Below are 12,981 nucleotides of genomic sequence, written 5' to 3' on the forward strand. Positions count from 1 at the left end.
AGGGAGGGCTGCCCATACCACACCCCTGAGCTACATGACATGGTACAGCCCAACTGGATTGGCCACATCAGCATCTCCTACAGCTTCTGGCCATTCGGGAGCCACCTTCAGCCCTGCTTTGCCTATTACTGTAATAAGATGGCCCCGATGATAGGAGATGTGTGGGAGTTGACAAAATTACTGGCCTAGTGAAAACAGGGGGGAGAAGCAGTAGACATGATATATCTTGATTTTAGTTAGGCTTTTGACATTCTCATAAGCAAATCAGGGAAATGTGGCGTACATGAAATTGCTGTAAGATAGGTGCACAAGGGGTTGAAAGACTGTATCAATGGTTCGCTGTCAAACTGGGAGCATGTTGCTAGTGGGGTATCACAGGGGTCAATCGTGGGTCTGGTACTATTCAATACTTTCATTAATGGTTTGGATAATGGAGTGGAGGGGATGCTTATAAGATCCACAGATGACACCAAGGTGGATGTGGTTGCTAGCCCTTTGGAGGCCAAGATTAGAATTCAAAATGACCTTGAGAACTGCAGAATTAGTCTGAAATCAACAAGATGAAAGTCAATCAAGTCAAGTGCAAAGTACTTCACTTATGAAGGAAAAATCAAATGCACAGCTACAAAATGGGGAATCACTGGTTAGGCAGCAGCACTTCTGGAAAGGATCTGGGGGTTAGAGTGGATCACAAACTGAATATAAGTCAACCAGGTGATGTAGGTGTGAAAAAGGTGAATATCATTCTGGGGAGCCTTAACAGGAGTATTGTATGTACGACACAGGAGGTAATGGTCCTGCTCTGTGTGGCACTGGTGAGGCCTCAGCTGGAGTTCTGTGTCCAGTACTAGGCACCCCACACTTTAGGAAAGATGGGGACAAACTGGAGAGTGTCCAGAGGAGAGCAACACAAAAATAATAAAAGGTTTAGAAACCATGACCTGTGAGAAAAAGTTAATCTGGGCACATTTAGTCTTAAGAGGAAAAGAAGGTGGGGGGGGGGGGGAGAGAGGGAGACACCCGATAACAATCTTCATATCCGTTAAGGGGTGTTATAAAAAGAGGAAGGTGATCAGTTGTTCTCCAGTCCACTGAAGGTAGAAGAACCAGTGGGCTTAATCTGCAGCTAAGGAGATTTAGGTTAGCTATTAGGAAAAACTTTCTGACTACAAAGGCAGTTAAGCTCTGGAATAAGCTTCGAAGGGAGGTTGTGGAATTCCCATCAAGGGAGGTTTTTAAGAGCAGCTGGACAAACACCTGTCAGGGCTGGTCTAGGTTGACTTGGTCCGGCCTCAGTGCAGGGGGCTGGACTAGATGACCTCTCGAGGTCCCTGCCAGCTCTACATTACTATGATTCTAAACCAGGGACATGACAGTGGTGACTCACCAGCATCAGCGCACAGGGAATGAGGAAGTTGATGAGGTCCCAAAGCAGGGCCGAGAGCCAAAAATTGGCCACGTAGACCCCGCTGACAAACTGCACGTGCTTGGCCTTGATGGCTCTCTCGCTGACCAGCAGGAGCGCGAAGGTGCTGGACAAGGAAGCCATCCCATAGAGCAAGTTAATAGCAATGGCGAACCCAGTCTGGCCTCTAAGGGAACATTAAAGCAACTGGTTAGCAGGGGGAAAATCCCATCAGAGCAATATCGAGCATTTTAACTCATGCTGCTGTAGGCTGCACGCAGACCAAGCTGGTGGCTTGAGCTACTGCGGCTGTATGGCCTATTGCTATCCCCTCCCCCAGCATGGATTCTCATAATGCCAGATGGGTCCTGACCATCTTCCAGACCCACCCCTGGGCTCCCTCCCAGTCACTCTAGGCAGCTCTGAGACCAGTGCTCCAGCCTGGAGAGCGGATGGGCATCTCCGGGAGACGTTCCTGGTGTAATGTGTTCAGCATTTGCTGCACCAAAGGGCAAATCCTGAGCGGTGCTGAGCACCTGCAACTCCCATCGACTTCAGTAAGAACTGCAGACACTGTGCACTACTCAGAATTGGGCCGCAGCAGTTCACCCCTGGCTGGACCTTTATGCATCACACAATTCAGCCTCAATGGCAGGCTGCTTAGGCTGTGGAGAGGAGACCAGGGCTGGAAAAGCATGGTGTGCCGAGGTGCCAGCAGAGCTCGAGCAGCCCTTGTCCACCCCAGGCTCAGCTCAAGGAAGCCAAACCCATGCCCAAGACCTAAGTGAAATAAAAATGAACAAGCACTACAGTAGTAACCCAGCGTCTCCACCCACGGCTCTCAGAGCACCTGGCAACCATCAACTAACCCGAACACTCCCTTGTGAGATCAGCAGCATGATTCTCTGGGAAGAGAGGGGAGTCAAGGCACAGACAAACGTGGTACTGCTTGGCTGAAAGCGGGCATCTCCGTTGTCAAGTACTTGCCTTTAGACACCTACAGCCTGACTTCCCAAGGTGTTCATCAGCTCTATCATCCACAGCTGGGATCCTGGGCCCTCAGCACCTCCGAAAACCAGGCTCTGGGTGTCTAGAGACAGACTCAGCCACTGAGACACCCACTTTTGCCTATTTGGGTTTACGTGACCTTGGGTGAGGTCACGCAGCAAGTCTGTAGCACAACAGACTTCAAACAGTGCCCTGATACCCTGACTCCCAGGCCTGTGCTCTTGCCTGAGATAATACTCCCAGCTTTGTTCAGCCTTGGGAAACTCTGCGCGGGACCCTCCGCTGGTGCAAGTTAGCGTGGCTTCATTGGAATGGATGGAACTAGGCCTATTCACTCCAGCTGCAGATCTGGGCCCCTAACCCCTGGCATGAAAGCAAGCAGTAAGGAAGCTGAATGTACTCCATGAGTTGGTCCTTCGCCGTCTCGGTGATGTTCCGGGGCTGGGGATAGTTGGTGACAGTGATGGAAGCATTGGGTCCAGCCAGCAGCCGGAACAGGGCGTTGTCTGCCAGCATCAGTGCAGTGGCGGAGGCATGATACGCCTGGTTGTTGAACAGCGCCGTGATCACCGTGCGGTTTTTGACCTCTCCGAAGGAAGCAGCTGCGATGTAGCGTTCGTTGAAAGTTCCGCCCTCCTCCACCGCTCGGGAGATCAGGTACTCGTCCAGGTCACCTGTGCCAGGCACACCCACTTCACCATTACAAACGGACCCCAGCAATGCACACCAGGGCCTGAGCATAAGAGATACCAGGCAACTACACTCCACCAGAAGTCAACGGGAGCAGGGGAGGCTCCACACCTCAGAGTCCAGCTCTAATACAGCCTGATGGGGGAATTAGGTGCAAGGCTGAAAGAAATCGCATGCTATAGAGGCGGGTGGGTCTTAGGTTTGTGTTGGTGGTGTTTTAATTCAACTTCATTTTAGGCAAACCTCAGAACATGCTGCATGGCTCTGCAAATCCCCAGGGTTTGGATAGGACACACATGACAGGCAACTGATAGATCTGATCAGTGATAGGCAGCTTGCTTAGTATAAAACGGAAATGCCCTTTGAAGGGAGCATAGATACTGCTAGTATGTCTCTGTTGAGAGAAGTCAAAAGAGGTCACACCATCCAGAGTTCTTGCTAAGGGATGAACCTACAGGCCGTTATTTAATGTAACAGAAGAAACAGAATAGCAAGTCTACCAGTAGTGCAAGCATGTCAGAGACAGACAGACAGGCCCACAAGGACCAAACCTAACACATTTGGAGAAGGGTTATTCAAAGAGAGCTGTTTATAGGAAAGCCTGTACAGCAATTCCAGGCCTTCCTATAAATCCAGATTTCCTCATTTAGAAGCAAGATGTGCTTGTGTTTAACACAGCGCTCTGAAAGCCAACATATTTTTAAATTAAATAAATGCACGCAGAGTCTGGGAAAGCTGAATTAAGTTTAACCCCCTGTTCTGGTCTACATGAGGAAACACTGATGCATCTGCAAACATCTACTTGTTTTACAGACTGCAGAGGCTAGCTAAGAGCCAACATAGCCTACCCTGAGAAATAACATGGAGACAATAGCAGGCTATATGCAGATCTGGATACATTTAATGAGCATTAATACGCACACCTTATATTAAAAACAAAGCCAGTAAATACTGAGCCCACAACGGAGTTCTGAGCTACTGGAGAAATCTTTTGTTACCCTCCATAGAAAGAATTAGCTACCAGAAGTGCCCAGATTGAAAGGCAGGTGGAAACTGGGAGGTTAAGGTGGAGCTCTGTCTTTAGCATGCCTGCTTAGCGAAATGGTCTAACAGGTCAGGATCAGAAATAACCTATGTACTGCATTACTCAAGCTGTTCAGGATCCAGCGAGGCTGGAATCTCACTTCCCCGGTGTCTGTTGGCTGCATCACATTGATCCTGCTCAGTTATTCTAGCTACTCCCGATCTTCGGACCAGGCAACCAGCAGCTCTTACAGATATGGCCTGATGCTGTCTGACCCCTCCAGAGTAGCAGCCCCACCCCTGGCCTGACCTACCTGGCACCTCCTGGGGCACTTGGCCCTGAGCATCCAGTAGCACTGCAAACTGTTCCGCCAGCCTTGGGGAGATCCTGGATGCCTCAGAGACAGAGAAAGGCACGACAGTCTTGCCATACGGGTCCAGCGTCAGCCTGAGCAGCGCAGAATCTCGTGGCCCGGGGAAGGTCTTGGCAACAACCAGAGCAAGGGTTGTGAAAATCAGAGGCACCAGGAACTGCGCTACCACCATCTTCCAGTTGCGCCAACTGTACACTGCCCTCTTCACGAACATGGCATAGAACTGCTGGCAGCACAGGTAGAACTGAGAGGGGAGAGAGGGGAGGTGAGGTTTTAATTGGACACCAGCAGACATCCTAGCAGGACAAGCATGCTAAACCCCATCCCTGCTGGGCCCTTCCTGACCCAGACAATGCTAACTGGACTAACATCAGAGCTCCCACTAGCGATGCTGGCTTCCAGCAAAGCCCACCAGGAGATTATGAGGGATTAACAACTTGACTTCTGATGGCAAGGTCAACAATCTGCAACTAACGAACAGGCCACTGTCAGCTTGAGATCCGATCCGTTTTCAGAAGAGTAGCTCCTGCTCCCAAGGCCCCAGCCAGTTTTTGTGGTTTTACAACCACCTTGTCTTACTTTTTTCTCTTCTCCCCTGTGGCTTAGTGAAATAGACACACAGAGCAACAAGAGAATGTGATCACACAGGGTGCTGCTGCATCTGCACAAAGCGAGAGAAAGATTGTGTCCACTAATCTCCTTCAGTGCTAGGCGTAGGCGTGCTACTTGGAACAACAGCAGGGAAAAGATTAGATAATCTGCATCTCTTTCAGTCAGAAGTGACCCTTTAAAACATAAACTTTGCAGTGTTGTTGTAGCTGTGTTGGGGGGCCCAAGACAGCTTGTCCCTTCTACCCAACAGCAGCTGATCCAATAACAGACATTGTTTCTCCTCTAGATCTAATGCACTTTTAAAAGGGCTGCAGTGGCTATTCCCTCATTGAATGCACAAAATCCATCTAGCAGAGGAAAGACACCAGAGAGAGAGGAAATCCGTCTTTATAGTGCTGGAAATATTCAGTGTTAAACATTGAGAAGAGTAAGACCAGGACATCTCAAAAGGAGACAGGCATTCTTGTACTTCCCAGTTAAAGGCTTAAGATGCACACGATCCAGTGATTTTGCTGTGGAGGAATTCTACCTCTTCTCCTATACACCTCAACCCTGGCACAGCAACTAGTGCCGGTCAAATAAGAGGGGTTTCAGAAAGAGAGCGACCAAGACACAGCTCAGATTGCAATTCTGGGCATTTGAAATCAGAAGCAGTGGGAATCTAGAGTCAGAGGATGGGACTAGAATCAGGACTCCTGGGTTTTAATTCCTGACTCGGTCACTCACTCACTGTGTAAGCTTGGGCAAGTCACTTCACCGCTCTGTGCCTCAGTTTCCCTATATGTAAAATAGGGATCCAATACTGACCTGCCTCACAGCTACATGGGTGAAGCCAGCCAATCACTGTGCTCTTGAATGAACTTGCACAGAAAAATGACAAAAGACAAAAACACTATCAACCATGGGAGGACACTTCAAAAAGCAATCGCTCCACATCTGGCCGCTCCAAGAAAATATGCACCACACCTTTGACAGACACCCCTGGGAGCTTAAATTCATAACTTTGCTAGATACCAAAAATCATGGACTCAATAGAGACACTGGTTGTATGTCTCATTACAACAACCTGTAACACACTAACACTGCTTTGCCTTATGACTGCAGTGTTTGTTAAATGCCCACTTCATCTTGAATGATCTCCTGCAACATGTGTTAACTCCTTACTAAGCTTAATAACCTGTTCCCCCTTGCATTTAGCTGTGACACGGATTCCCTTTCCCAGACCTGAAGAGGAGCCCGGTGTAGCTGGAAAGCATGTCTCTTTCACCAACAAAAGTTGGTCCAATAAAAGATACTACCTGCCCCATCTTGCGTCTTTGTCTCAATAGGACAGTTCAATTTCTGTAGAGTGAGTCAGTTAACGTTAGTGAAGTGATTTGAGAACCTCTTGCGGAAGGGTCTAGTGAAGTGCTTTTAAATTATTCTTATTAATAGGGAAAAGCACCATATGCTGCTATGTGGCCCAAGACTCCTAGGGCCAAATTCAGAGAAGGGCTAGATTTCGAGGGATTTAAGCAACTTGGGATGTAACTTACACCTTCTTCCTTCCCCCCTCAATGTGTAAATTACTCTCAGACTCACCTCTAAATCTGGCTCTGTCTTGATTTCCTCCAGACCCCAACCAAGCCAGTGGAGACGCACTCTAGCCTTCCCTATGCCCGGATATTCCCGACAGAGCACTCACCCCCGTGTTCAGTTTGATACTGGAGCAATCCTCCGTGATCAGAGCCCCACTATCATCAGTCATGTCAGTCATTCCACTCAGGCTGCTGGAGTCATCCATGGCCCAGTCGTTGGACCGCCTCTCGTGCTGGTACTGCAGGGCAGGGAGTTGGATGGCTTGGATATCCATGCTGGAGTCCACCAGCTTGCCAACCCTGAAACAGAAGGAAAAGCAGCCAATGGAAGTCAGGCAGAGAACTGAATTTCATGCTGCTACGTTAAACAAAGGAGACTCATGGATCAGTGCTAACAACTTGCACTACAGATCAGCCTGAGCCCACACAACCATGCAGGGTTGTAAACGGACAAGGTGAACTCCAGTCCACAGGCCCTTTCTCAGCCTACGTTTATTCAGACTTTTGCCGGATCGACTCATTCCCCCACCCTGTATTCTTCTCTCAGCTATTCATTCCCAGTTCAGCCATGAGGAGGAGGGTTCGTGGAAAGCTTTTTACTGTGAAAATGTTGGTCCAGGAGCTCCAGGGGGCTCTCGTGAACGCTGCTTGGATTTTTTTTAAATCCAAGACAACAGATTTGGCGGCTTTGGCCAATCACGTGATGACTCAAGTGGCATTTCAAGAGAGCCTCCCAATCCAACTTCACAGTGCCCTAAACAGCACCTTGACTTGGGTTTACCACCAGTGACATATAGTTGAAGTGGAAGAGGTCTGTGCTGTGGATCTGAGGGCTGGCAGGGTTCAAACACTGTTAATCACTCATACAGAGGTGAAAAATGTATAAAATTGAGTGCAAGGATACTGGAGTAATTGCCGGAATGACTGGGGATCAGCCAAGTCCTTTCTGGACTTCCGTGACTGACTATGAACAATAGGAGTCAGGGCTACACTAAATCTCAGTGATCAGTCGTGTAAGAGACGCATGAAGCCCAGACACCCCAGGAGGGCTCAGTTGTTTCCTTAGAGGTGCCTAGAGTGTCCTTACTCTCAGTACAGGTTTTACACGTCCACCTCGCACAAGCTATTCTGATCTCAGAGCCCCACTGCAAGACTCAGATCTGGAAACCTTTCCTGAGAGGATAAGGAAGGGGATTGGGTTCACTCGTCATGTCACTGCATTGAAACGGATATTACTGCTGGGGCTCGTATTCGGAGACACCACCTTTAGTGAGTGGGGGTGCAAGCCTTCCCCGCTGGCTGTCCAAACGGCTCATCGCGTGATACCCACCTGAGGAAGACCTCTTCCATAGTGGTGACAGATGCACCATAGCTAGCGATCCCCAACTCCTCCCGTTTCTGCTCCAGCTCTGTGAACAGTGCCTCAAACCTGCCAGGACAGGGATGGAGTTAGAAGCTATATTCTGGCCCTTGCTAGAAGCCGGCTCCCCAGTTTCCCTGTGCAGAGGCCAGGCAGTAGCCAGCCACACTTGTTCATTAGGATGCCAGGCAGACAGTGCCCTCTGCGTGGCTTGATGTGAGACAAGCTTGTTCAATTAATGGACCAGCAGAGGGTGAAGGGAAGCAAGATGGAGTAGAACAGCAGTTCACCAGTAGGTGTTGTCGCCCTAGATACCCAGTGTCGGGATTTCAGGCAGACAGGGTTGTACGGGAATCAAGTTAGCTAAGGGCAAAGAGACCACCCAGACACTGGCCAGGCGCTGGCATGAGCCAATGAGCCTGGGTTCCATCGTGTAGCTCCTGCATTCAGTGACGCTTTGGCTCCAGAGCAGCTTTTCCGCTCAGTCTTTACCCACCTGCCTTGCAATGGAAGCTCTGGGTGGTTTGCCAAGAGCACTGTCATCTCATTGCAGCTTCACTAAGCCCCTGTGGAAATGCTAATCAGCAGCATTAACTATTTGTATTAACTGTTTATATCCCTGTTGCACCCTCGGCGACTAGCCCTACTGTGCGACGACATGGCCCCTGCCCCAAGGAGCTCACAATCCAAGCAGCCCACCAGCGATAGATCCCCACTACCCATTAGTGACAGCATGCCTGGGGATCTCCCCCCAGGAGTAGGAGCACTCCGGTGCCAAAACCGGACTGCTCTAGCCTTGCCTAAATGGAGGCGGAGGGCTCCTGCACTGAGCACAGAGTCACGCAGCAAAGCTGCTTCCTCAGTCTCTCTTCTGTGCAACTGAGGGGCGACCTATATGCCCCACTCAGGCAGTCTGGTCTGTCTTCTCTAGATACAATAGCTGGGGTGTACCAGAGACCCTCCATCCTAGGAACGCCATTGGCCAGTCCAGGCAGAAGCCCTGTTTGGTAGTTGGGAATGCCCCAGGTCCCAAAGGGAGTCAGCATCAGCATTATAACCAGGTCTCCTGGGTCATAATCCTGTGCTTTAACCACCAGGCAACATTGCTCCTCTAAGCAGCCCTTCAATTGATAGCTTTGCTTTTCCTACTGGCAGTTTGCCCAGTTTAGTCTGGATTTCTGTCCATGTTAGGTACCTCTCTGGCACCCATCACCACAGCGTGTGGGGGACTCACAGTCTTTAATGTATCTACCAGCATCCTGGGAGGCAGGGCAGAGCAACTGTCCCCATTGTACAGATAGGACCTGCGGCCCAGCCAGGCTAAGGGACTTGCCCAAGGTCACATAGGAAGTCTGGGGCAAAGATTTGGACCCAGGCTCCCATGTTGTAGGCTAGTGCCCTAACCACTGGCCCAGCTTTCCTCCTACACCTTGCTGGATAACTGAGCAGTGCAGCATAGTTTAGGTCTCTAATTGCTGACAGGCCTTGTTTGTGTGCCAGAAATCTGGGTCCCACAGCCATGTAAACAGCAGTGAAGGCAGCTATGGTAGTTGCTGAGAGCAGCTGTTACCTGTGTGTGCTCTCTGTGGGCAGAATGAAGGACAGCTCGGCCCCAGCATTGCTCTCCAGGCTGGCATTGGGCACGTACTGACAAATGAGGCGGGAGATCTCCCCTAGGTTACAGTACGGCTCCTTCACCATCACCATGTGGTAGCCGGCACCTGGGGGAAGATCAGTTAAAGACAAGCACCAGTCACAAAGGAAATTCCTTCCAGGGCATACCTAGCCTCTTGCTGCTGAGGAGAAGACAGGGCCTGACCTAATGCCACATTACATGGACCTCTACAACCTAATGCAAGGTGGCACCTTGACAGGATCTGAAGGGAGGCTCACCTGCTCTCCTTAGCTGGGAGCTGGTGGACGTGACCCCAAGGACTAGTGGATAGTTTTGATCTAGAGGGGGGGCCTCAGGAATCACAGCACCAGCAGGAGTGGAAAACCCTCCCAGCCTCACGGTGTCTGCAGTCTCTAAAAACATACGAGCATAAGAACGGCCAGACTGAGTCAGACCAATGGGCCATCTAGCCCAGATTCATATCTTCTGACAGTGGTTGGAGCCAGGTGCTTCACAGGGAACGAACAGAGCAGGGCAATTATCAAGTGATCCATCCCCAGCTTCTGGCAGTTAGAGACACGTGGTGCATGAGTCGTGTCCCTGACCATCTTGGCGAATAGCCATCAATGAACCTATCCTGCATGAACTTACCTACGTTCTCACCATGAGGAATATGGGCAGATGACATCTCCGAAAGAGAGAACGGCAACAGGCAGGGGAGTGAGTGAGTGAACAGGAATACAAAACGGCCAGAGGTTTCCTCGTTAGAGCCACCACCCCTTCGCCCTTGGATTCTTCTCCTCGCCAGGGTGCCTGATGTAGACACGCTCCAGGGTGGATGTAGACTCCTGAGCCCATGCGTGCTCTACACTAGGCTGCCTAGGGGGCACCGATCACCTGCAGCAGCACCCCTGCCTCCAGCCCAGCACTGCAACCCTAAACAGGGCCTGAGGAGGAGGAAAGGCAGACTGGAGAGAGAGCCCACCCTGCATTCACACTGCTGGGGTGGGTTCTGTCCTGTGGGGCTGGGCCCAGCTCCCTCCGCCAGTCCCCCTCCATCAAGATGATGGGGCAGCTGGCCAAATCTGAGCGAGCAGTGTTGTGACCTGGCATATGGGGTTGCAGTGCGCCTCAGGTTTGGGCCAGGATACCGTCTGTCACAATGGAGGGGCGGCAGCTGTGCCAAACCAGTCATGGGGAGGGGAAGCTGGGCCAAACTTGAGCTGAGGGCCCTGTGCAGGTGTACACTGGTTAATCTGGGCCTGATTCCTATGGGTGCAGTGGCCTCCCCATACCATATTTGTGCTTGAGGAAGAGCGAGGACCCGCAGCATTGCAGCTCGCCCTGGGCCATGATGGCGATGCGGTCTCCAAGCAGGTCTGCCTCGTCCATGAAGTGGGTGGTCAGCAGGATGGTACGGCTGCTCCTCTGGTGCTGGAGGAGGTCCCAGGTGGCCCTGCGGGAGGCTGGGTCCATTCCTGATGTCGGCTCATCCAGCATCACCACCTGTGCACCAGAGAAGGTTGTCCATTAGATGGGCCCGAGGCAGACCTGGCACTGTGCAGGGGCCTGAGCTAAACACAGCCCTGGCCTGGCAGCTCCGCAAAGACATGGGGAGCGGGGACATAGATAGTTAGAACAGGGTCACAGGAGCAACAAGTGCGAAATTAGGGGTGGAATCAGCCCAGCATCTTACATGTCTGTACACAACTGCAGGGCAAACTGGGGAACAAACAGGAAGAACCGGCAGTATTAGCATATGAGCTAAACTCTGACTTAATTGGCAGCAGAGACCTGTTGGGATAAGTCTCATGACTGGACGATTGGTAAAGAGGGGTGTAGCTTGCTCAGGAAGGACAGACAGGGTAAAAAGGGAGGAGGTTTGCATTATACATCAAGAACATGGACACTTGTTCTGAGGTCTAGGAGTTGGTGAGAGGAAGATCATTTGAAAGTTTCTGGGTAAAGCACAACAAGGGTAAAAAATAGGGGTGACATTATGGTAAGGGTCTACTATAAAGCACCAAATCAGGAAGAGGAGATGGATGAGGCATTCCTAGGACAAACAACAAGAACTATCCAAAACCCAGTAGCTGGTAGTAATGGGGGACTGGAACTACCCGGACATCTGCTGGGAAAGTAACGTGGCAAAAGACAAACTTTTCAGTAAGTACTTGGAGGGTATTGGGGACAAGTTGTTTCTGAATGTGTAGGAAAGAACCAGGCAGACAGCCATTTCAGACTTGATTCTCAGCAACAGGGAGGAACCGGTGGTGAATCTGAAGGTGGAAGACTATTTGGGTGAAAGTGATTCACAATTCCAAGGAAAGGAAAAAGAGTGAAACAGCAGAATAAGGACAACGGACTTCCAAAAGCTGACTTTAATAAACTCTGTGAACTGGTAGGTCAGGTCACCATGGGGAGAAAATCTAAGGGATAAAGGAGTTCAGGACAGCTGGCAGTTTCTTATGGAGACAACTGCAAACTACCCTGATGCAAAGGGGGAAAATAGGATCAGGCCAATATGGCTGCGTCAGGAGCTCTTTAATGACCTAAATGTCAAAAAGAAACCCTGCAGAAAGTGGGAAGACGACGACTTGCTAAGGAGGAGTACAAAAGAACAGCACAAGCACATACAGACAAAATCAGAAAGGTTAGCCACAAAATGAGTTACACCTAGCAAGGGACATAAAAGGCATTAAATACATTAGCAACAAGAGAAGGAGGAAGGAAAGCGTAGGACCTCTACATCAGAGGTGGGCGAACTACGGCCCGCGGGGACCCTCCTGCCCAGCCCCTGAGCTCCTGGTCCGGGAGGCCAGCCCATCGCCCGCAGCCTCAGCGTGCCGTGCTGCCGGTGTAGTGTATTCAACTGCTCCGCATAGGAATGTGCTACTGGTAGCAGTTACGGAGAGCCATTTACTACACTACACCGATGCAACGCTCTGGGCGGCCGGCCTGTAGCGCCGCTAGCCACCAGTGTTCTGTGCTGCGCGGTAAGGGGGGTTGGATAGAGGGCAGGGGAGTTCGGGGTTGTGGTCAGGGGATGGGGTTTGGGCGGTCAGAGGGTGGGTTGAATGGGGGCAGGGGTCCCGGGGGGGCAGTCAGGAAGGAGGGGGGTTGGATTGGGTGGTGGGGGGCAGTGAGAGGGGTGTGTGTGGATGGGACAGGACTCCTGGAAGGGGGGGAGGGGGCGTAGCCTCCCCTAACCAGCCCTCCATACAATTTCCAAAACCCAATGTGACCCTCAGGCCAAAAAGTTTGCTCACCCCTGCTCTACCCAGCAGGGAAGGAAAGCTAATAACTGATGACATCAA

General features: G+C 50.9%; 1 protein-coding gene across 1 annotated transcript in view; it reads right to left on the bottom strand.

Annotated features, from left to right (window-relative positions):
* ABCA3 (ATP binding cassette subfamily A member 3) overlaps positions 1-12,981 on the bottom strand; it is a 91,148-nt gene that overhangs the window by 18,435 nt on the left and 59,732 nt on the right. Inside the window, exons 15-21 of the mRNA XM_084642300.1 lie at positions 10,960-11,170; positions 9,620-9,770; positions 8,020-8,118; positions 6,797-6,989; positions 4,441-4,744; positions 2,814-3,087; positions 1,388-1,592 (exon numbers count right to left, since the gene is read on the bottom strand). Of these exons, the coding sequence (XP_084498426.1) occupies positions 1,388-1,592; positions 2,814-3,087; positions 4,441-4,744; positions 6,797-6,989; positions 8,020-8,118; positions 9,620-9,770; positions 10,960-11,170 (1,437 nt within the window). The remainder of the gene's footprint in view (positions 1-1,387; positions 1,593-2,813; positions 3,088-4,440; positions 4,745-6,796; positions 6,990-8,019; positions 8,119-9,619; positions 9,771-10,959; positions 11,171-12,981) is intronic.

This window comes from Lepidochelys olivacea, assembly GCF_965140295.1.
Source record: "Lepidochelys olivacea isolate rLepOli2 genome assembly, chromosome: 10".
NCBI classification, from domain to species: Eukaryota; Metazoa; Chordata; order Testudines; family Cheloniidae; genus Lepidochelys; species Lepidochelys olivacea.